Raw genomic sequence first — 25,430 nt, forward strand, 5'->3', positions numbered from 1 at the left:
GCATGAACTGTTCCTTTGATACCTCCAGTTTTCTTGAAAAGATCTCTAGTCTTTCCCATTCTGTTGTTTTCCTCTGTTTCTTTGCATTTTTCATTGAAGAGGGCTTTATTATCTCTTCTTGCTGTTCTGTGGAACTCTGCATTCAGTTGGATATATCTTTCTCTTCTCCCTTGCTTTTTGCTTCTCTTTCTCTTCAGCTATTTGTAAGGCTGCCTCAGACAACCACTTTGCCCTTTAGCATTTCTTTTTCTTTGGTATGGTTTTGGTCACTGTCTCCTATACAGTGTTATGAACCTCTGCCCATAGTTCTTCAGGCACTCTGTCTATCAGATCTAATCCCTTGAATCTATTTGTCACCTCCACTGTATAATCATAAGGGATTTGATTTAGGCCATATCTGAATGGCCTAATGGTTTTCCCCACTTTCTTTAGTTTAAGCCTGAATTCTACTATAAGGAGCTAATTATCTGAGCCACAGTCAGCTCCAGGTCTTTTTTTGCTGACTATACAGAGCTTCTCCAGCTTCGGCTGCAAAGAATGTAATCAGTCTGGTTTCAGTATTGTCCATTTGGTGATGTCCACATGTCGAGTCGTCTCTTGTATTATTGAAAAAGAATTGACAATATCCATTTCAAGTAACGATGAAGCATCTTGAAAATGATTCTGTACCTTAATGAACCATTTGGCATTAAATCTGATGAGTAAAGTCAGGAATAGTTTTATGAACATAATAGATAAATTGAAGAATCATTAATCAGTGTATTTGTTTCAAAGACTTTACTTCCTGTAGTCCTACTTAGAGACTTAATAAATAAGTACATCTGAAAGATGTTACTAAAACTGGAGAGTTTTTCTTGGAGAATCTAGAAAAATTTGTTTGCCTGCTTGTTTCTAATGGCCAGTTTTTGCCAGTTTGCTATATAACAAATTGAGGGCCCTGTTACTACACAAGTATTGTTTCTAATAGCCATTTATTGCCAGTCTGCTATATAACAAATGAGAGCCCTATTACTATACAAGTATTAGTGATTAATGAAAATATTACTGTATAAGAACATAATCACACACAGAAAAGAGACAGCTTTTCATCCTTTGTGGGTTTAAAAGGAGTATTCAGACCAAGTTTGAGACTGATACACATTCATCTTAACTGAGCAGTGTGTGTGTGAGGGTATGTTTGTACCCTTAATTGCTTTTTCTTGTATTGGTCAAACTAGAAGGATAATAGTTTGGTTTTCAACTCTGTACATGCTGAGCTGGGTGCTTAAAGTAACCAATAAAGGTTTGCAAATTTTTAATAGATAAGTACTGTTAAATTTGAGTTGTTATAATTCCTTTTCTATTTAAAAAAACCCCAAGTCTTACTGAAACTGATTGTCTCACCTGGGAAAAGAACGTAATATAATTATCACCCCCCAAATTTGGTTGTCATATTTATGTTTCTAAGTTTATTGTGTCACTAAACAATTGCCTGTACTTGAGCACATGGCGAGAGAACCTAAATTATGTCTAAGAGCATTGATTGAAGCCACATTGATAATTTTTGTTTACTTTTTTACCATTGTCATTGTTTTAATGTTATTAATTTGGCTGTGGCATTTTCATACCTTTGTTAGAACTCACATTGATTTTTCAAATTTCATGTTAAATGTGATCACTAATTTAATTAAAAAGAAAAAAGGTAGTAGATGGAAGTAATGCTGTGGCCAGATAATGTAGTCACCTTACAATTTTTATTCATCTTATATAGACTCAAAACTTTGGAGAGGTTTCCAGGGTAATTTCTCTAGCAACATTTTGCCCTAGGATTATAATTTTTTAAAGTGTAGTATTCCTAGAGCAAATCTAAGTATATCAATGCAAACATTTAACTTGCATGCTAATATATGTTGCCATCTCACCTATCAACCTTTTTTAATACAGGACACTGATAAATATGTAGAGATCTAGCGTCACAAATCTGTTTAAAATGGTAAATTTTATTTGCTTATCAAACCATCATGGTTAAAATGTTGAATCTATTTGCATAAAAGAGCTTCAAAATTTATAAAGTTTAAACTTCATGAAATTTTGCTTCATAACTTTGTTTACACATCTTTAATAATTTTACATTATGCTGAAACTTAAGAGCTTGACATATTTTAAGTAAACTTTTTTTTTTCCTTGTTTTTAGTGGGAGATTTTGATAAGATCTGGAGAGAACATTGTGAGGATGAGGAAACTCTTTGTGAATATGCTGTTGCAATGAAAAATTTGGCAGATAATCATTGGGCAAAAACTTGTGAGGGCGAAGGTCGTATTGAATGGTGTTGTAGGTGAGTGTTTCTATGAACTAACATTTTTGGTTTCTGATGTCTCATTTAAATTCTTAAGTCTAAGTAATGCTGTATATGATTCATTGTACCAAAATAGAAATTTTTAGAACAGATGATGTCTTAGTTTCTCCCCCTTGCCTTACTTTATCTAGGTTTATTTCATTCATCTTTTTTAATCAAATTGTTTTTCTTTGATAAAACTTAAAATTTTTTGTTTCAACTTTTTAGAAGTATACCTTTAAGTACATTTAATATATTTAAGCATTGGTAGATTTAAAATATGAGATTTAATTAGCACTTGGGTCATTCATAAGTTATAGCATAGAAATTTCTTTAGATAATTATATTTGAATTCAAGTAAAAATTAATATTTTCCATTCTTTAAAGCTGAAAACATCTGTAAAAGTTTCCAATTTCTGAATTTTTATATGTGATTCAGGATATTCCAACTTTTATATTGACTTTGGATAATGTTTATTTTCTCATAGCAAAGCTTCTAATGTTACAAACATCAGAAAATGGAACACTGCTGATCATTTCTCTCAAGGGGTAAAATTATGAGAACATATTTGTATGTTGACTGAATTATGAATTCTCAAAAGCAAAACATTATCTGTCTGCTTGGACAATAAGTTTATGGTAACTTTAGGTTTATATTTCAATCCAATTATTTTTTATTCAAAGTTTTTGTTTTAATATCATTTAAAAATTACATAATTCCTATTTCATCCATTCAACAGATAGCCCAGATAAAAATATGTATTTTACTTAGTTCTTTTATTTATTCATTTAATAAATAATTTAAATGTTTGTCCATGTGTATCAGTCACATCAGAGGCACTGTAAGTACATCAACTAAACAGATAACATGCTTGCTGTCATGGAACTTAAATGCTAGTGGGAGTTAGAAGCAAGAAACAATTCATAAACTAAATATATACAGGTCAGAGAGTGGTAAGTGCTATGAGAAAAGTAAAGCAAAAAAAAGTAAATAAAATAAAGTAAATAGAAAAGAAGGCCTCACTGAAGTGATGTGTAAAAGACATGAAGGAAGTGAGAGAGCAAGCCTGAACAAGTCCAGAGGCCTTGAGACAGGAGCTCGCTGGCATGTTTCAGAAATAGCAAGGAGACCAGGGTGGCTACAGCAAAATGAAAAGGGGAGAGTGGTAGAACATAAGATAACAAATAGCTAGATTTTGTAGGATCTTGTGGACCATTATAAAGTCAGTGACCTTTATGCTGCATGAGATCAAAAGTCATTAAATGTTTTAAGAAGAAGTAACTGAACTGAACAGATTCTTATTAACATTTAGAAATGTGTCAAGAATTTTTTAAGAATTAATTGTAGTGTTAAGACAGACTATAGAAAAGGCAAGGATGATGGTAAGGAAACCAGTTAGGAAGCTACTACAATAATCAAGGCACAGAGTCACAGTGAAACAGTTTTCTTGGAGAGGGAGAGTGAGGACAGATGGTGTAGTAGGATCAATGTTCACACAAGTGTAATGACTTCAGAGAGGAGCAGGGGCGATGCTGATATATACATTGTGGTGATCATGATGATGTGTAAGAAAGGAGCTGGAAATATGAGGTAGGTGAGGAACAGTGAAAAGATTGGTATTATCAATAGATTGTGGAGCCAAAGAATTATGGAGTTGGGGAACTAAAGGAAGGAGCCAGAATCATAAGAAATGAGATGCTTGGAATTAGAATGTTTGGGGTTTTTTGTTTTTTTTTTTTTTTTTTTGCCTCTTCTAGAGCAGAAATTGGTTATAAATCTGACTGTTCTACGGACTATACATTTTCTCCTTCAAGCTAAGAAGCGCAATTTGAGACATGTCATTTCCCTTGTGACACAAAGTAATAATGTAATCCAATCAGGAAATCAGTACTATTGCTACTGAAGACCATCAACTCTTTGCTCTTAGCAGCACTGTTTTTAAATTAGTATTCCAGTACTTCAGGCCAGCTTTTAGACTTTATTTCAAATACCACTTTGATATGTGGTATTCTCACAGGAGCATTTACTTGTACCTTCCACTTGAATAATGAATCTGCCTCACACTTCACTCTTCCTTCTTTTTCCTCAGATTTCTGTTTTTATCAATAGTTACTGTATCTCCATGTGTTCTGAAAGAGGTCATTTTTAGGTCAAACTGCTAAAAGCAAACATTAATAAGAATTTAGATCAAACTGCCAAAAAAAGAACAGTGGCAAAATATACTAAAAAGATTTTACTATGGGAAGTAAACACAAGAGAGGTTATAGTGGCTTTACCTTAAACTTAAAACTTGGGAGTGAAAAAAGACTTCAAACAATAAAGAATTTTGAAATGAGTTATCCATAATTCTAACTAGGGTTATATGTATTTTCTTTCCCTACTGACGATTCTAAGAGGGGAGTGTCAGTCTGAAAGCTAAGATGAACTTTAAGAGGGATTTGATAAAAGTTTGCTTCCAGTATTTATACTTAAAACTTAAGAGGAATTTGATATGTGAAATAAGACTTACTAACATTACCCTGCTGAGATTTTTGTTGACTGTTTAGCTTGAAGAAATTTATACATAAGATTTCCTTCTAAAAATGAGTAAAATTTTATTTGTAATATGAAGTATTTAAGTTGGAAACAAAGTATGATATAAAGCTATAATTGTATGTTTAATAAAAGAATTTCCCTTTTCTAACTCTCCATACAGAGGAAACTATAAACACACCATTTCCTGAACCATTTGAAAGTAAATTGCAGATAACATGCTATTTCATCTCCATATTCTACATAACCATAATACTGTAAATACATTAAGACAATCATCAGTGATTTCCTAATTTCCTAAAATATCTAGTTCATAAATACAGATTTTTTGTATTATCCCCAAAACATTCTTTATAATATTTTCCCTAAATCAAGGCTCATGTATTGGTGGTTAGATTTTTTTTAGGTTCTTGTTTTTGTTTTCCCTAGCATTGAATTTTTAAAGAAATGTCAGTTGATTTGTAAAATATACCACATTCTGTATTTTTTTATTGTTGGTTCAAAGTGATTACTGGCATTTTTCAAATATTCTACATATCCTTACCAATTTTTCTTTTTGGCTTTTTATTCTATTTTATTATTACCAAGAGAGATATTTTCAAGACTTCTTTTGATTCTTCTATAATAATTTGGCTATTCTTTAAAGATCTCATTTTTCTGTTAAAGTTCTCCATGTTTTCATCTCATCAGTTAATATTTTCCTCCATATAATTTAATTTATAATAGTTATTTTAAGTCCTTGTCTGCTTATTCCAACATAAAGTTAATTTGTGGGTCTGTTTCTTTTGGCCATTTTTTCTTTCGGTCAGGAATCATTTTTTCTTGCTTCGTTGTATGTCTTGTATATAAAAATATATACACTAGCCTAGTATTTAGAAGAGACTAGGGTAAATATTTAAATATTATTTACCCAGAGAAGGCATGCTTTTTTCTGATAGGCAGCTGAGATGAGAGATTGAACACTTTGAACTCATCAGGAGTTAAGCTGAGTTGAAACTGGATTACCTCATTAGATAGTTTCCGTTCACTTCTGGCTTTAAATGCCACGAGAGTGAGTCCTGTCATGTGTATATTCCAGGTGCCATCGTCTAGCAGGACTCTGGGACGCACACCCATGGAAGTGGAGTGAAGTGAAAGTTGCTCAGTCATGTCTGACTCTTTGCAACCCCATAGACTATATAGTCCATGGAATTCTCCAGGCCAGAATACTGGAGTGGGTAGCCTTTGCCTTCTCCAGGTGATCTTCCCAACCCAGGGATCGAACCCAGGTCTCCCTCATTACAGGCGGATTCTTTTTTTTTTTTAATTTTATTTTTTAACTTTACAATATGGTATTGGTTTTGCCATATATTGAATCCGCCACAGTTATACATGTGTTCCCCATCCTGAACCCTCCTCCCTCCTCCCTCCCCATACCATCCCTCTGGGTCATCCCATTGCACCAGCCCCAAGCATCCAGTATCGTGCATCAAACCTGGACTGGCGACTCGTTTCATATTATTCTTTACCAGCTGAGCCACAAGGGAAGCCCAAGAATACTGGAGTGGGTAGCCTCTCTCTTCTCCAGGGGATCTTCCTGACCCAGGAATCGAACCAGGGTCTCCTATATTGCAGATGGATTCTTTACCGACTGAGCTATCAGGGAAGACGCCCATGGAAGAGTGCAGAGAATTGTGCCTTTTTAGTCCCACTCCAAATCTCCAGTGAGTCCCCTCTCTCCCCCACCTTTTTCTTACTTGCAAAAAGACCTAAGGGGGAAAGCAGGAGAATGGGGAGAACAATCTCTGCATTTGAGTTTCTTAAAGTTTCCAGTCTGTCACATCATTCTAAGCTGCCATTGAAAGCTTGGCTGCTTTTCCTTTAAGCAAACAAAATTCCTCTACTTTGGAAGGCTTGATCCTTTACCACTCACCCACCCTTTCTGCAGATGCTCTAAGTGCCTCTGATCCCTTCACCTAGGAGGGCTTGTCACCTTTTGACATTTAGTTCCATTAGATCTCTTTGCATCCTCAGTTCTCTTGGTTTCTTTTTAATACATTATTTTTTAGATTGTATAGGTTCCCCCCACCCCTGCTTAGTTATAGTACAACCAGGGGCCTCTTGCGACTGTCTGTATCCTAATCCAAAACTAGCTTTGTGTCTTTGTTATGAATTTATTTGATTATTTTCTCATGGTTCCATTAAAATATTTCCTCAATCTCCTTTATTTCTTTTAAAGTGAAAGTTGAGTCTAAAATGTTGATTCAGGTCTCAGATTATTGTCAAAATATTTATTAGGTGGACTGCATACTTCATATTGCATCATGATAGCAAGTTCTTATTCAGGTTATTCCACAGTTAGAGATGCTAAATTTTGCCATTGGGTTAAGGTGGTAACTACTAGATCCTTCCATTGTAAACTTATGTTTTCCTGTTGTAATTAGCAAGTAATGTGTAGATTGGCATTTTTGGCCTGTGGATCAATCCTGTCTCTCAACAGTCTTTCAAGTAACCGGTTTATTTTGTTTATTAAATAAATTACTCCATTTGGGTTGCAAAATGATTTTTTTTTAATCATATCATTCCTTGCATTTATTACCGGTCATTCTTCTGTAAATAAAAAAACCTTCCTTTATGAAGAGGGAATGATTATAGAAAGGCTAGGTAAAAATAAACATATACTTGTAATTCTTTCTGTTTAATTACCAGTTTTCAATAATAGTTGATTGCAATTGTAACAAGTGAGTTTTTTGTGACTTTGTTTGGTTTGGTTTTTGGTAGATTTTGTTTGTTTTTGGAATATTATTGTAGCCTCTTGGATTGTTATTTATTTGCTTTTTCCATCAGTCTTTGATTTGTCTGTGAATGTGTATGTTTAAATTATTCCATATTTAGCTACTGGGAGCCTCTTCAAAGCTGGCTTCTGTGTATTGACATTACCTTTGAGCAGTATCTTGGTAGCTATGACAAGATAAATCTTTACTTTCCCAGTCAAGACCTAGAATCAAGGAGCCTTAATTTCTTGTAGGGGAAAACAGTAATTAGAAATTAAGATCTGGGCACGCGATGTACTACTGGTGTGTCCTTTCTTCTAGAATTTTTCAGTGAACATAGTTAAAATATATATAGTCTTAAATTCATAACTGATATTTTCTATTCAAATGTAACATTATAGGTTTTTTGCCTAACTTCTTTGTTTTATGTTTTATCTTATTTCTTCTGTTACACTGAAGGACTTAGTTCTGAATAATATTAATATGTTTGCTTTGTTCTATAGTTCACATAAAATGGTATCAAAATTACAGTACCAGTTTTACTTCTAACAATAAGCTGAGTGAAGTTTAAGATTTCTTTGCAGTTAGTTCTTTTGTCTTTAGAACATAGCTCACTAAAAGAATACTGTGTTTGAAAGTTACTTTAAAGAGTTCTTTTGTTTATGGTTATGTTACCAATTTACTATGCAGTTAGTTTCCCTTTGTTTTATGGGTTTTTTTCTTATTTTCTTTTAACTTGGGGAAATATAAGACATGTACATGGTCCAAAAGTCAAAACTTAACAAAAAAATGTATACTCAGAAGAAGCTCCCTTCCATTTTCTTTGTTTCTTTTTTCTCCGTTTTGCAGAAATTAGCAAATTCATACAATGTGTATACATGGATCCACCCTATCTTATTTCTGCAAATGGTACATGTCATGCACTCTCTTTTGTACCTTTCATTTTTACTTAATAGCATGTCATGGAGATCACTCTATTTGATATTGTATTCAGGATTCTCCAGAGAATCGGCTCGTGTTTGTGAAGGCTGACAAGTCCCAAGATCTGCAGGATGAGTTGACATGCCAGAGACCTAGGAGAACCAAACCAATGATATAATTCCAATTCTAAGGCCACCAGGCTCAAGATCCAGGAAGAGCTGCTGTTTCAGTTTGAGTCTGAAGGCAAGAAAAATTCAGTGTTCCAGCCCAAAGGCAGTTTGGCAAGAAGAATCTCATACTCTGGGGAGGGTCAATGCTTTTTCTTTATACAGACCTTTTAGTGATTGGATACAGCTAACCTCATTAAGAAGAACAAATCTGCTTTACTCAGTCTACCCATTTAATCTTAGTCTTATCTAGAAACATCCTTGCAGAAACACCCAGAATGTTTGACAGATATTTAGGCACCTGGTAGTCCAGTCAAGTTGACACATAAATTGACTATCACCAGTATATAGATATCTTACTCATCTTATGTTACAAGCTTTTTCTGTTACAAATAGTAACAGCTATAATGAATAACCTTGTGTATATTCATTTTGCATTTTTGACATTGTATCTTTGTAGATGTGGAATTGCAGAGTAAAAGAGTAAATACATATGTGATTTTGTTGGATATTGCCACATCACCCTCCACAGAAGTTATATCATTTAATTCCACCAGCAAAGATGAGAATACCTCAGTGATGTGTTTAAAGTTCCCTGTTTTAGTTGTGTCTGTTTCTCCATGCATTTCATGGAGTTTCTGCTTTGTAAAGATGGCTGCTATGATACATAGCACATTGCTTCATTGGGAATTGTGACCTTCAGCATTATAAACTATCTTTTAAAATTCATTTAATGCTTTTTTGCCTCCAGCCTTTTCACCAACATCTTGGAAGTCATAGATGAAGCTCATGCTTTCAAAATATCTTATAATTATGATATTATATGAGTTATTACATTCCAAAAGCTTTTTTTTTTGTAGTTTTGTTACAAGATGCATAGTTTGGCTAAATATAAAACCTTTGATTCACTTTGTTTCCTTCTGTTTTGAAGAAAATGTTGGGCTATTTAGTCTCCTTTTGTATCTTTTTTCTCTCTTTCTCCCCACCTCCACTATCCCCCGTCCTTTCCCCTTCACTGTATTGAACCATTTGCAAGTCAGTTGCAGAAATCACAATACTTTCGTTCCTGAATACTTCAGTGGATATTATTGCACTTACTTGTTACCCATGTGGTCTTCTTTAGGAAAAATACTCTAGGGTTTGGGTTGTTCGGGATTTTTTCTTTTTTGGTGTTTTATGACATCTTGTAAAGTCATTATAGACTGGCCCTCAGTTTGGATTTGTATGGTTGTTTCTTTGTAATTAGGTTCAAATTAAGCTTATTAGTAGTAAGAATATCACATAGGTGACATTGTATCCTTCTCAGGGTACTGTCAGGCAAATGATATCTTTTCTGTGTTCATTTTTTTTTCCCTTTCAAATAGTCTTGATTTTGTTTTCTAGCAGTTTAGGTTCACAGCAAAATTGAACAGAAAGTTCAGGTAGTTCCCATGTATACCCTGCCCCACATATGGGCAGGCACACCGCTATCAACAGTCCACATGTAGTGCTACCTTTGTTACAGTTGATGAGCCCACACTGACACATCATTATAATCCAAAGTTCATAGTTTATATTAGGGTTCACTTTTGGTGTTATATATTTATGGGTTTTGACAAAAATGTGATCAGTATCTACCATTACAGTATCATACAGAATAATTTCATTGCCCTAAAAATCCTCTGTGCTTCAGCTCTTAATTCATTCTACTCCCATTCTCCTCCTCCCCAAACAACTACTTAGTTTTTTTTTTTTTTTTTTTTTTTTACCGTCTCCATAGTTCTGCCTTCTCTACAATGTATATATTTGGAATTACAGTATTTAACCTTTTCATATTGACATCTTTCATTTAATAATATGCATTTACGGTTCCACTGTGTCTTTGTTGGCTTGATAGCTTATTTTTTTTTAGTGGTGAATAGTATTTCCATTGTCTAGGTGAACCACAGCTTATTTATCCATTCAGCTACTGAAGGATATTGAAGAGACAGAGGAACTAGAGGACAATTGCCAACATTCGGTGATCATGGAGAAAGCAAGGGAGTTCCAGAAAAACATCTACTTCTACTTCATTGACTACACTAAAAGCCCTTGTATGGATCACAGCAAACTATGGAAAATTCTTAAAGCGGTGGGAATACCAGGCCACCTTACCTGTCTCCTGAGAAACCTGTTTGCAGGTCAAGGAGCAACAGTGAGAACCGGACATGAAACAACAGACTGGTTCAAAATTGGAAAAGGAGCACCACAAGGCTGTAGTTGCCATTCTGCTTATTTAACTCCTGTGCAGAGTACGTCATGTGATGTACTGATGTGTGGGCTGAATCAACAAGCTGAAATCAAGATTGCTAGGAGAAGTATCAGCAACCTCAGATATACAGATGGTACCACGTTAATGGCAGAAAGTGAAGAGGAACTAAAGAATCTCTTAATGAGAGTAAAGAAGGAGAGTGAAAAAGCTGGCTTGAAACTCCGTATTCAAAAAACTAAGATCACTATAGACAGGGACTGCAGCCATGAAATTAAAAGATGCTTATTCCTTGGAAGAAAAGCTATGACAAACCTAGACAGTGTATTAAAAAGCAGAGACATCACTTTGCTGACACAGGTTGGGATAGAAAAAGCTGTGGTTTTTCTGGTAGTCATACATGGATACGAGAGTTGGTCCATAAAGAAGGCTGAGCACTAAAGAATTGTTGCTTTCAAATTGTGGTGTTGGAGAAGATTCTTGAATACCTTGTATTTCAGGGCAATCAAACCAGGGAATCCTAAAGAAAATCAATCCTTAATATTCATTGGAAGGACTGTTGCCAAAGCTCCAATACTTTGACCACCTGATGCAAGGAGCCAACTCATTGAAAAAGACCCTGATACTGGGAAAAATTGAAGGCAAAGGGAGAAGGGGCTGATAGAAGATGAGATGGTAGCATCACTGACTTAATGGACGTGAATTTGAACAAACTCTGCGAGATAGTGGAGGACAGAGGAGCCTGGCATGCCATAGTCCATGGGGTTGCGGTCATACAAGACTTAGGAACTGAACCTCAACAACTGAAGGGTATCTTGTTTGCTTGCCTATGTTGGCAGTTATGAATAAATGCTATAAACACCCATGTGCAGGGTGATGTGTGGAAATAAGTGTTCCTTTTTTGGTAAATACCACAAAACTTGATTGTTTGATTATATAGGAAGAATATATTTAGTTTTGTAAGAAGCTACCAACTATCTTCCAAAGTAACTGTACCATTTTGCATTCCCACTAGCAATGAATGAGAGTTTTGTTCCACATCTTCACCAGTGTTCAGTGTTGTTAGTGTTCTGGATTTTGGTCATTATAATAATGTATTGTAGTATCTCATTGCTATTTTAATTTGCATTTATTTCTCCAATGATATATGACATTGAGCATCTTAAGCTTATTTGAAATTTATATACCTTCTTTACTGTGGTGTCCATTTAGGTGTTTTGCCCATTTTTTAATCAGGTTGTTTATGTTCTTAATGTTGAGTTTCAAGAATTCTTTATATATTTTGGATAATAGTCCTTTATTAGATATATCTTTTGTAGATATTTTCTTCTAATCTATGACTTGTCTTCTCAGTCTCTTGACATTGTCTTCTGCAGAGCAGAAGTTTTTTTTATTTTAGTTAAGTCTAGCTTCTCAGTTTTTCCTTTTATAGATTGTGACTTGCATTTGACTTTTTAGATACAACATCCAAAGTCATCTAGATTTTCTTCTGGAAACTTTTGAAACTCTGAAGAGTTTTATGGTTTTGTGTTTTACATTAAAGTATGTAATCCATATAGAGTTGATTTTGTGAAGGTTGTATTGTCTGTGTCTAGGTTCATTTTTGGTATTCAGTATCCAGTTAAAGCCTCTTGATGAAGGTGAAAGAGGAGAGTGAAAAAGTTGGCTTAAAACTCGGCATTCAGAAAACGAAGATCATGGCATCTGGTCCCATCACTTCATGGGAAATAGATGGGGAAACAGTGGAAACAGTGTCAGACTTTATTTTTTGGGGCTCCAAAATCACTACAGATGGTGACTGCAGCCATGAAATTAAAAGACACTTACTCCTTGAAAGAAAAGTTATGACCAACCTAGATAGCATACTGAAAAGTAGAGACATTACTTTGCCAACAAAGGTCCGTCTAGTCAAGGCTATGGTTTTTCCAGTGGTCACGTATGGATGTGAGAGTTGGACTGTGAAGAAAGCTGAGTGCCGAAGAATTGATGCTTTTGAACTGTGGTGTTGGAGAAGACTCTTGAGAGTCCCTTGGACTGCAAGGAGATCCAACCAGTCCATTCTGAAGGAGATCAGCCCTGGGATTTCTTTAGAAGGAATGATGCTAAAGCTGAAACTTCAGTACTTTGGCCACCTCATGGGAAGAGTTGACTCACTGGAAAAGACTCTGATGCTGGGAGGGATTGGGGGCAGGAGAAGAAGGGGATGACAGAGGATGAGATGGCTGGATGGCATCACTGACTCGATGGACGTGAGTCTGAGTGAACTCCGGGAGTTGGTGATGGACAGGGAGGCCTGGCGTGCTTCGATTCATCGGGTTGCAAAGAGTCGGACATGACTGAGCGACTGAACTGAACTGATCGAGTTTCAGCATTATTTGTTTAAAAGACTATCTTTACTTCACTGTATTGCCTTTGCTCCTCTGTCAGAGATCAGTTAAATGCATTTACATATACCTATATCTGGGCTCTCTATTCTGTCCACATTGATCTATTGTCTATTGTTTTGCCAACAGTATACTGTCCCTGATCACTACTAATAGTATGGTAATAGCTTTATATTATGTCTTGAAATCAGAATGTGTCAGTCCTCCAGCTTTACTCTCCCTCATCACCGTGTTGGCTGTCCTGGATCTTCTGCCCATCTGTGTAAACTCTAGAAACCATTTCTTTTGTCAATACGGTATTTTGCTCTGTTTCTGATTGGGATTGTGTTGAATGTATAAATTTGAGAAGAACTAACATAGTGATAGTATTGAGTCTTCCTATTCATATTCATGGAATGTCTGGCTATTTATTTAGTTCTTCTTTATCCTCAGCTTTTTAGTTAATCTCCAATTTGAAATGTTTTTCATATCTGCAATTGTTTGATTATATATAATTAATATTGAAGTATTATGTTACAATTTTCTTCTCTTTTATAGCTGTTTTTATTTTTTATGTTTTTAAGAATTTTCATCTACTGAAAAGTTTCGATTTGTCTTTCCTTCTAATAGAAACTTGTATGGTTGCTGGGTTTATTGGACATTTTTTTATGTGTTTTGACTATTATGTTGGAGTGTCTCTAGACATATAGGTAGGGGTTTGGGTGACTTACTTGGTTTCTTAATTCCATAGAACCTTGTTTGATTGCTTTTGGCTGATACATGAATTTTTTAATGGGTATAACTTATGTCGGTATGCTCTTTATTCTTCATTGCTTCATTCCTTCCATTTATCAGCACACCTCCAGATACCCCCTTTTTTCATGGTGCTTCCTTTCTCCCTCAGAAATAATACCTTCTCAAGGCTTTCACCTTTGGCGACAGCCCTTCTCATATACCTTTCAAACTGTTTCTTTTTGACCTTCCTGTGGCTAATGCTTTATTTCACTGCATTCTGCATTCTTAAGGTTTCTCCACTCAGAGTTGGACTGTCTTGGTAGTAAACCTTAGCTGGTTTTATCTGTTTTTTTTTTTTTTTTTTTTGCCACCTTAGAGACCCCACCATACCTTCCTCTTTTACAAGGTCCTCATCTGACTCTGTACTTGGATAATTTCAAAGCCAACTCAGTTGGCCTCAGATTTTTGTCTCCAAATTACATGTATAATTAGGTACTATTCCTGTTTCCTAGTTATGCCATAGGTATGAGCTGTGTGTGCTCTTATCCTAATGATTTGTGTATTTTTTGGAACTTGTGCCTGGAGATGTGTACTCACATAGGATTGCTGTGAGTATCTGGAATCCTAGCCCTTTAAGTATTCTGCAGTCCAGCTTCTAGGTAATTATGAGATTGAGCCATATAAATTTGGTTCAGTTTTGCACTATTGAATACCAGCAATTCTGTATGGTTCCACCTAATAGAAGGGTAAGCGATCTTTTTACTCTTGTGTATATGATAAAGGTATTATTTTTAGTATTAATTCCAAGGTTTTAAGGCTGTATTTAATTAACCCTACAGAGGTTTAATTAACATACAATAAAATACATCCATTTTAGTGTACAGTTCAGTGAGTACTGATAGTTGTTTACACTTATGTACCACCACCATGTCAAGACATAAAACTTTCCATCACTCTAAAAAGCTCTAATGTATACCGTTGTAGTCAGCCTTACCCCCCACTCCAAGAAACCAGTAAACCACTTCTGTCATTAGGTTAGATTTCTAAAGGCCACATTCCTACATTGGCCTGTCAGTCTTTCATGATCTCAGGTTTGCTTCTCTCCAAGTGTCACCTGGCTATCATTCCTCTCTTTGGCCTCAGGGCCTTTTCATTTATGAGTCCATCAATGTGTTTTCTGCCTGGGACTTTAAATTTCACATGCCTTGAAGTTATGTCTGTCTCTGCAGGATCCATGATGCTTTTCTCTTCCTTGACTTTGCTCATGCTGTTCTCTACCAGGAAAGGACTTTCCTCCTTAACTAATGTTCTCCCTAGCCTGATTTATTCCTACTCATCTTTCTAAAATCAGATTTTATACTACTGATTTTAGACTGGATGATATTTATAAATTGTATTTTCTTTATTATATAAATGTCTCCTTCACTAGTTTGAGCACCTTGAAAGCAGCAATGTCCTCTTCAATTTGCTTTCCCATCACCTGTGTACCTGGCACATGATAGGTAGTTAATAAATGTTTGATTAATGATAAATGAGTTTCAACTCTTGTATATAATTTGAGTTAAAATTAAATCTCCATAGGATCAGTTAAAGACATCTTTAATAGATATTTAGGCAAACTGAAATTGAGCTAATAGTATTTTTTAAGTGTGAGGAGAAATGGGCATTGTTTGCTTACACACCATAGTTGTACTTGCAAAAATTAGTTTTAAAGTACTTTTTCAGTTCTTCTCTAGCCATGTGTTTATGGAACTGTATCAGTCAGTGTCTGTGGAGAAAAATAGTCCATCTTTGTTCAAAGAATGAGCTATATGGAATAATAATGATTTGAAGTGAAGTGAAATGAAGTCTCTCAGTCATGTCCAACTCTTTGCAACCCCATGGACTGTAGCCTACCAGGCTTCTCCGTCCATAGGATTTTCCAGGCAAGAATACTGGAGTGGGTTGCCATTTCCTTCTCCAGGAGATCTTCCCAACCCAGGGATTGATCCTGGGTCTCCAGCATTGTAGGCAGACGCTTTACCGTCTGAGCCACCTTTAAGATCTGTAAAGAAAGATTTGTTTAGCTTCCATTCACATTCACTTTAAACTTTGATAAGTATATCAGTTAATTGTTTACTTGTGTGTCTCCTGTCATATAATAAGCTCAAGGGCCAGAGGTAGATCACAGCAGTCTTTTTTCTTATAAGTTAAGCTAGTGAATATCTTGAGTTGATTCTGTGCTTCATATTTATTGCCCTGTTACATACCCAGGCATGGTACCCTACTATATTCATCCTAAAATTGTATTGTGTATTAGTCACTCAGTTGTGTCCAACTCTTTACAACCCCTTGGATAGTAGCCCACCCTGCTCCTCTGTCCATGGGATTCTCCAAGCAAGAATACTGGAGTGGGTTGCCATTTCCTTCTATAAAATTGTAATAGGTATGAAGAAAATCGTTTAATATTTAATGTTAATACCAGTCATTAGTGTCTGATTCTAGATGACAACCTGATGTGGTTTTATATTTTCCAACATATCTTGAAAAATCTGCATTTTAATATTCATTTATATTATAAAAATTGGGACAAACAGTAATGGTCTCTTGATGGGTAGGAATAATTTCCAGGTATTATAAAAATCACTATTATATTCAAACCTTTGTTCTTTCTGAATGTATACCTTTATAATATGATACTGTTTTTACCTGAACTAGATTTTTATGCTCTTCTTTCTATGTTGGCAACCTGATTTTGTGCCTTTGTTTTTATAAACTAGGAGGGATCTGAAAAACAGCTGTGCTACCAGCAGAGCTGGCTCAGAATTAAACAGTGACTACTGTTCTTCTTGAATGTGTCACTGAATAGCAGAGTTATCTAAGCTTTTCTGGAGGAACTTATGTTTTAGCTAAGAATAAAGTTCAGCAAAACATAGGTATTGTGCTTCTGAAAAAAAACTTCTAATTTATTAAACATAATCCATGATCTTGCTTTGTTGTATGGTAAAAAATTTGAAAGTGCTACAGGTACTCAAACTTACCCTCTATGTGACATTTAAAAAATATGAAACTATAATTTGAAAATTTCCCATTTTTATTAATAAAGGGTAATATTTGTCCATTTTTATTTTATATCCATACTGTTGTTTAAAATATAACTTTATTTTGCATTGTAGTGTGTGCAGAGAATATTTCCAAAATGGTGGGAAGAGAAAAGCACTTGAAAAAGATGAGAAAAGAGCTATACTCGGCACTAAGACCACTCCAGCCTTAAATACGCATGAATCTTCTAAACTTGAAGGTCATTTAACCAACCTCAGCTTTACAAACCCTGAATTTATAACTGAGTAAGTATATCTGTGTTAATAATGTAAAATAATGGTTTACAACAGGTAGTGGGCAGTTTGCTTCTCTGGTAGTGTTAGTTTGAGAAATGTAAATTTGTAATACTATTACATAGGAAAGTAGCATAAACTTTTAAGGGACATCTGGGAAACTAATAGTTCCATAGCATAGATTGGTCTTACTAAAAATGAGAAAGAATCGTTCATTAAATGTTATAATAATTATATTTATGGTAATACAAAATATGAAAACAGCAAAATCCAATTAAATTAAATTTAAAGTGGCTGTCCACTAACAAAGAAAGCACAAATAAAGAATTGATAGAAGATGATGATGATGATGATGATGATGATCAGGCTTCTGTGGTGGTTCAGCTGGTAAAGAATCTGCCTGCAATGCAGGAGACCCAGGTTCGATTCCTGGGTTGGGAAGATGCCCTGGAGAAGGGAATGTCTACCCACTCCAGTATTCTTGCCTGGAGAAGTCCATGGACAGAAGAGCTTGGCAGTCCATGGAGTTACAAAGAGTTGGACATGATTGAGTGACTAACACGTAGATTACTAATAGAATTAATTGCCATTATTTTATTGTCAATATAAAAACCTGCCTGCTGGTAATACATATGCATATAGGCACAAATTTTATTTAATAAATACATGAGTATTTTCCCAGTTTTATTGAGATATAATCGACATATAGGGGCTTCCGTGGTGGCTCAATGGTAAAGAATCCACCTGCAACGCAGGAGAAATGTGGGTTCAACCCCTGGGTCTGGGAGATCCCATGGAAGAGGAAAAAGCAACCAACTCCAGTATTTTTGCCTGGGAAATCTCACAGACAAAGGAGCCTGGCAGGCTATAGTCCATGATGTTGCAAGAGTCAGACATGACTTAGCGACTAAACCACCACCACCAGTCGACATACAACATTGTTTAAGACATTCAACAAAATGATTTAATATGTATATAATGTAAAAAGATTACCACAGTGAGTTTAGTTAACCATACCTCACCTAATTACCCTTTTTTCCTTATGAGAACTTTTATTAATATCAGTTATCAAATATTCAATATAGTATTGTTAACTATAGTCACCACACTGGACATTATATCTCCAGAACTTAATTGAAAATACCTTTCACCCAATCTCCTATCTTCAAATCCTTAGCTCTGACAATCACAAATCCGATTTCTGTTCCTATCAGTTTGATTTTCTTTGATTCTACATAGAAGATCATATAATATTTGTCTTTTCATGTCTGACTTCAGTTAGTGTAATGACCAAGGTCCATCTGTATTCTCGAAAATGGCAAGATTTCCCCCTTTCTTATGACTAAATAGTATTTCACTGTGTGTTCAGTGCAATTAATTACTAATAGTATTAAAATTATTTTTATATTGTAGTATCAGAATAAGTTGGTGGAATCAAGTAATATTTTATTACTCCCTTAAAATAATTCTAGAAACATTCCTGACAGACAGTGAAGGCTAACCATGGAAATTAAACTAAACTCTTAAAACAGTTACACACCTGTGATTATCAACATAACATTTCCTTTGGTTATTTTGATTTTGTACCATGTTGAAATATCTAGTTGGGTATTTTTTTTTTTTTGCTTAGTCACTCTGTCTTGTCTGATTCTTTGTGATCCCATGGACTGTAGCCCACCAGGCTCCTCTGTCCGTGGGGATTCTCCAGACAAGAATACTGGAGTGGGTTGCCATGCCCTCCTCCAGGGGATCTTCTCAACTCAGGGATTGGACCCAGGTCTCCCACACTGCAGGTGGATTCTTTACTATCTGAGCCACCAGGAAAGCCCAGTTAGGTATAAACAATTTCACTAAAAAATTAAAATATGTTTGATTAATTCTGTAGGAAAAGATCTTTACCTTTATTCAAAGGTTACTACAAAGCTTATAAAGCATAATGAGTTGCTAAACAGCTTATACCTCAAGTATTCATTCTTAAGTATTTTAAAAATATTGACCAGTGTAAGAAATTATAGGGACTTCATTCATGGTCCAGTGGTTAAGTCTTTGCGCTTCCAACACAAGGGACATGGGTTCAATCCCTGGTTGGGGAACTAAGATCCCACATTCCACATGATGTGGCGAAAAAAAAAGAGAAATGATATAGTTACACAACTACCAAAAAACCAGGTACATATGGAAAATATGAATCTTAGCATTTTTATATGGTTCTTTATTACAGGCTCTGTTTCATTGTTGAGATAACCCTGTTTGTTACATCATTGTCATATTTTCCTTTAATTCTTTAAACATGGTTTCTTTGAATTTTTTGAGCATTTCTATAATAGCTGATTTGAGGTCTTGGCTAAATACAACATTTGGACTCACTCAGAATCTTTCTATTTACTGCCGTTATTCTAGAATTTGGATTACACTTTCCTGTTTTTCCTGCATGTCTCATCACTTTTTGTTGAAAACTGTCCAGTGTATTTTTGGTCATTTGTTTTGGAACTCTTGTTTGGATTTTTCCCTCAAGGAAGATGGGTAGTGATGGTTTTTTTAGTAGTCTGCCTGTACTTAGTTTGTGGGATCTGTTTCCCTGGTAGTTTGTACATTATTATTTTTAATTTTTTAGGCTGGTTTGCTAGGGTTGCAACTGTGTCTAGACAGATTAGGGGTCAATGATAAGTCAGAAGTTGTGCTCAAATACCTCTCTAAACCTGTGAGGCCTCCAGCCTTTGCCAGTGGATGTGTGTTGATTTGGGAGTACATTTAAAATTAAGGCAGTGTTCAAGTCTGCCTCACCTTCTGCTTTCTGTCAGGCCTTCATGGGTCTCCAGTACATGTTCATTTAGCCTCCCAATCAGCCAAGGCTATGTGAAGAGTTTCTGTAGCCCTTCTGTGTCTCTCTCATTTCCGGAATCTTTGCGGAATTTCTAAATTTCTGACCAGCCTTCCAGTCTACAGTTCAGGCCAACCAAAACTGCAACCTGAAGCTAGCATAGCTGCTTACATTCCCTGTTTGTTCCTTACCGAGTTTGCTACTTAATTTTGTGTGTGTTTTTCACTGTTTACTCAAAATCCCTTTAACCCTTTCCAGAAGTGAAGTTGCTTTTTTTCACAGCCAGCCCTATCCTCAAAGAATTTCCATACCAACTGAGAAAAGGGTGAAGGTAATGAGGGTGGCTTCAGGCAAAGGCACCACAAATCCCCACTGTTGTTAACCAAGATTCAGCTAGTTTTCATGAATTAACACTTAGCAACATGCTTGTGTATGTTCGAGCCCTCAAATGGTTGTTTTTTAAGATTGTGTTCTTTGTTATAGTTGTTTCTTGAAGAGTGTATTTGCCAGCCTCTCCCTTGCTATAGTCAAATTTCAGTCTCTGGTTTAATTTTAAAGGAAAAAGAGTAGTTTTAAGTACTTAAAAGAAATATGATTGTTTATATGTTATTGTTTAACTATTAATGTCATTGTTTAACTATCAGTGGTTTAAATATTGAAGTTAAGCATTGAAACATCTTAGCCTAAGATGGCTAGGTTTAGATTTTCTTCATTCTAGAAACTATTTCATACAGCATCTGGCCCCAGTATGTTCAAGTATACTTATTCTTCCTATTCCTCTTACTCTTACTGCAGCTTGTATTCTAGTACTATGGAACTATGTAAATTTCCTTAGTGGTATATGCTTGGTCTCACTGGCAGTTGCAAGTGCAGTATATCCTTTTTCTGATCAACTATTGGTATATTACATTAGGATATATTTGAAATATCTTCCCTTTCAGAATTTAACTTGAACATCTCAAAAGAATTGATACTCTGGTACCAATAGCAAACCTTTTTATAGCTCTATTACAGTACTTCTCAAGTTGTATTAAAGTAATTATTGTATATTTTTCTGACTACAAATTAAATAAGATAACAGTGTGAAAATGTGGAAAAATTATTACCTAATTCTGGTTACATTTAGGTATATTTCTTTCCAGTCCTTTTAATAGGCCTCATTTCTTACACAATAGAGACCATATAATATAAAAATTTTTATGTAAACTGCTCTTGCTATGCTATTGAAACAATCATTCTGCATTATACTTTATCATAAATAATCTACCACTGTATGCATCTAAATATAAAGTGATCCCCAGTACAAAATAATGCTCAGTTTTCCCAAAGAGAATCTCTGCTCTCTTGTACATAACACTTGCAGAGAGGTAAATGAAATAGTCAAAGGTCAGATGTTTACTCTATTTATAGATATTATATAGGTGATATGTGTTTATTGCTATCTGAATCTGTTTAACTTGTGATTTTGCATAGCAAGCGTAGATATGCTCAGTCATGTCTAATTCTTTGTGACTCCATGGATTATAGCCAGGCTCCTCTGTCCATGGAATTTTCATGGCAAGAATACTGGAATGGGTTGGGATTTCCTCCTCCAAGGAGGAAATTTCCCCACCTAGGGATTGAACCCGAATCCCTTGAATCTCCTGCATTAGTAGGTGGATTCTTTATCACTGTGCTACTTGCAAATGTAGATAGCAAAGATTATCTTTTTCCTGGTCTTATCCCAAAATAAAGTCATTTTGATTTCTGGGTTCAGATAAGTTCTCACAGCAAAAATACCTTTGGTCTTTTTTCACTTACATTTTATGAAGACCAAAAATTTTTTATTGCTGCTGCTGCTAAGTTGCGTCAGTCGTGTCCTACTCTGTGCCACCCTGTAGACGGCAGCCCAACAGGCTCCTCTGTCCCTGGGATTATCCAGGCAAGAATACTGGAGTGGGTTGCCATTTCCTTCTCCAGTGCATGAAAGTGAAAAGTGAAAATGAGGAGTCACTTTTAAAATAGCATCTATAGCTCAGAATTGAGATGTTACTTTTTGAGTTTTATCCCAAGCCCCAATTACTGCCATTCTTTCTAATAGTAAAATAGCTGTGTCCCAACCCTCCTTCATCTTGTACATATATACTTGTAAATGATATGAAATAAGTACTTTGATGCCTTTTAAAAAGTTTGATTTTTTTTTTTCAAAACATTTACCAAATAAACCATATTCTGGGCTGTAAAACACACCTTAACAAATTTAGAAAGATTTGAGTTATAGAAGATATTCTCTCAAACCACAATAGAATTAAACTATAAATCAATAACAATGAGAGCTCAGTTCAGTTCAGTCACTCAGTCGTGTCTGACTCTTTGCGACCCCATAAATCACAGCACTCCAGGCCTCCCTGTCTGTCACCAACTCCCGGAGTTCACTCAGACTCAAGTCCATCGAGTCAGTGATGCCATCCAGCCATCTCATCCTCTGTTGTCCCCTTCTCCTCCTGCCCCCAATCCCTCCCAGCATCAGAGTCTTTTCCAATGAGTCAACTCTTCGCATGAGGTGGCCAAAGTACTGGAGTTTCAGCTTTAGCATCATTCCTTCCAAAGAAATCCCAGGGCTGATCTCCTTTAGAATGGACTGGTTGGATCTCCTTGCAGTCCAAGGGACTCTCAAGAGTCTTCTCCAACACCACAGTTCAAAAGCATCAATTCTTCTGCGCTCAGCTTTCTTCCCAGTCCAACTCTCACATCCATACATGACCACGGGAAAAACCATAGCCTTGACTAGATGGACCTTTGTTGGCAAAGTAATGTCTCTGCTTTTCAGTATGCTATCTAGGTTGGTCATAACTGTTCTTCCAAGGAGTAAGTGTCTTTTAATTTCATGGCTGCAGTCACCATCTGCAGTGATTTTGGAGCCCAAAACAATAAAGTCTGACACTGTTTCCACTGTTTCCCCATCTATTTGCCATAAAGTGATGGGACCAGATGCCATGATCTTCGTTTTCTGAATGCTGAGTTTTAAGCCAACTTTTTCACTCTCCTCTTTCACCTTCATCAAGAGGCTTTTTAGTTCCTCTTCACTTTCTGCCATAAGGGTGGTGTCATCTGCATACCTGAAGTTATTGATATTTCTCCTGGCAATCTTGATTCCAGCTTGTGCTTCTTCCAGTCCAGCGTTCCTCATGATGTACTCTGCATATAAGTTAAATAAGCAGGGTGACAATATACAGCCTTGATGAACTCCTTTTCCTATTTGGAACCAATCTGTTTTTCCATGTCTAGTTCTAACTGTTGCTTCCTGACCTGCATACAAATTTCTCAAGAGGCAGGTCAGATGGTCTGGTATTCCAGACAATGAGAGCTAAAGGGCCCAAAATGTTTGTAGACTCTCTAATTAGCATATGTGTCAAATAAAAAGTCACAGTAGAAATTTTTAAATATTGATACTTTGGACTAAATGAAAATGCATCTTATCACAATTGAAGAGCTATAGTGAAAGCAAGCTTAGAGGGAAATTTTTAACATTGAATGCATATATTAGAAAAGAAGAACGATGTAAAATCAGTAATATAAGCTTCTACCGTAGGAAACTAGGAAAACAAAACCAAATTAGATCTAAAGTAAAAGGAAAAGAAATATTGAAAATTAGAATAGAAATTAATGAAATCTGAAAACAGGGAAACCACAGAGAAAATCAGTGGAACCAAAAGCTGGTTCTTTGAAGGGCAGTAAAACTGATAAACCTCTGGTCAAACTACCAAGAAAAAAAAGATAAATTACTAATATTAAAAATGAAAGAAAGCAATGACTATTGATACCATGGACAGTAAAAGGATAATATAGGAATATTATAAATAACTATGCCCACAAATTTGATAACTTAGATGAAATGGATATGACTGTGTGTATAAAAATGATGACCAAAATTCTTTTTGGAGGGCTTCTTAAACTAAATGTGCTTCCTTGGTAAGATATAAAGCATTCCCCCCAGATTCTGTTAAACTCAGTTTATAAGATTTTTATTATAGTTTGTATATTATGCCCTCAATAGAAAGTAAATTAAAGATTTACTATCTAAAACAGTTTATTATCTTAGTAATTAGAATTGAATCTAATTTGATCTAATAAAAATATAAAGCTAGTTAGACTTATGTAGAATTACAGAAAAGTAATTTAGAAAATAGGGTCTTTGGTGTTTTAACTAACAATTTACCATTCTCTAATGAGTTATTGCTGCAGCTGCTGCTAAGTTGCTTCAGTCGTGTCCAACTCTGTGCGACCCCATAGACAGCAGCCCACCAGGCTCCCCCGTCCCTGGGATTCTCCAGGCAAGAACACCGGAGTGGATTGCCATGTCCTTCTCCAGTGCATGAAAGTGAAAAATGAAAGGGAAGTTGCTCATTCGTGTCTGACCCTCAGCGATCCCATGGACTGCAGCCTTCCAGGCTCCTCCATCCATGGGATTTTCCACTGGAGTGGGGTGCCATTGCCTTCTCTGAATGAGTTACCTAAAGCCTAGTAAAACTCATCCTAAAATATCAGTGAATGTTATTCACTTTATGGGGGTGACAGAGACATGTCCTATTAACCTGTTTTATGGTTCTTAATGATAATTTAGTGGTTATTAACAACCTCTTCCATTTCTCCTTTTCATCTTTTTTAAAAAAAAGTCTTCATCTTAATACATGTACTATATAAGGACATGTCCTTGTATCAGTCCATTTCTTGTCCATTCTTAATATTAGATTGGTGTAAAAGTAATTGTGGTTTTGCATTGTTGAACTTTGCTGTGTGATATTGGAATACATTCTTAAATAAATGTGGTTATATGTCATTTTAATTCACATTTCTCACTTTATGTTTTTTTGCTAATGATTTATTACTTGCTGTTTATTTTACATTTATTTTAGACTAGGGAAATGATGTTAGACAAAAAGCAAATTCCAGTGATTTTCTTATTAGAGTTCAAAATGGGTTGTAAAGCAGTGGAGACAACTCACAACATCAACAGCACATTTGGCCCAGGAACTGCTAACGAACAAACGTACAGTGCAGTGGTGGTTCAAGAAGTTTTGCAAAGGAGATGACAGCTTTGAAGATGAGACGCGAAGTGGTCATCTACTGGAAATTGACAACAACCAATTGAGAGAATCATCGAAGCAACTACATGAGAAGTTGCCGAAGAACTCAGCGTCAACCTTTCTACAGTCATTCCTCATTTGAAGCAAATTGGAAATGTGAAAAAGCTTGATAAGTGACTGCAATCCAAAAAAGTTGTCATTTTGAAGTGTCATCT

General features: G+C 35.6%; 1 protein-coding gene across 1 annotated transcript in view; it reads left to right on the forward strand.

The window, feature by feature from the left end:
- The window catches only part of BMT2 (base methyltransferase of 25S rRNA 2 homolog), a 78,066-nt gene that overhangs the window by 15,674 nt on the left and 36,962 nt on the right, over window positions 1–25,430 (forward strand). The window contains exons 2-3 of the mRNA XM_002686799.7: window positions 2,174–2,315; window positions 17,170–17,340. Of these exons, the coding sequence (XP_002686845.1) occupies window positions 2,174–2,315; window positions 17,170–17,340 (313 nt within the window). The remainder of the gene's footprint in view (window positions 1–2,173; window positions 2,316–17,169; window positions 17,341–25,430) is intronic.

The sequence above is a fragment of the Bos taurus genome, chromosome 4, assembly GCF_002263795.3.
Source record: "Bos taurus isolate L1 Dominette 01449 registration number 42190680 breed Hereford chromosome 4, ARS-UCD2.0, whole genome shotgun sequence".
NCBI classification, from domain to species: Eukaryota; Metazoa; Chordata; class Mammalia; order Artiodactyla; family Bovidae; genus Bos; species Bos taurus.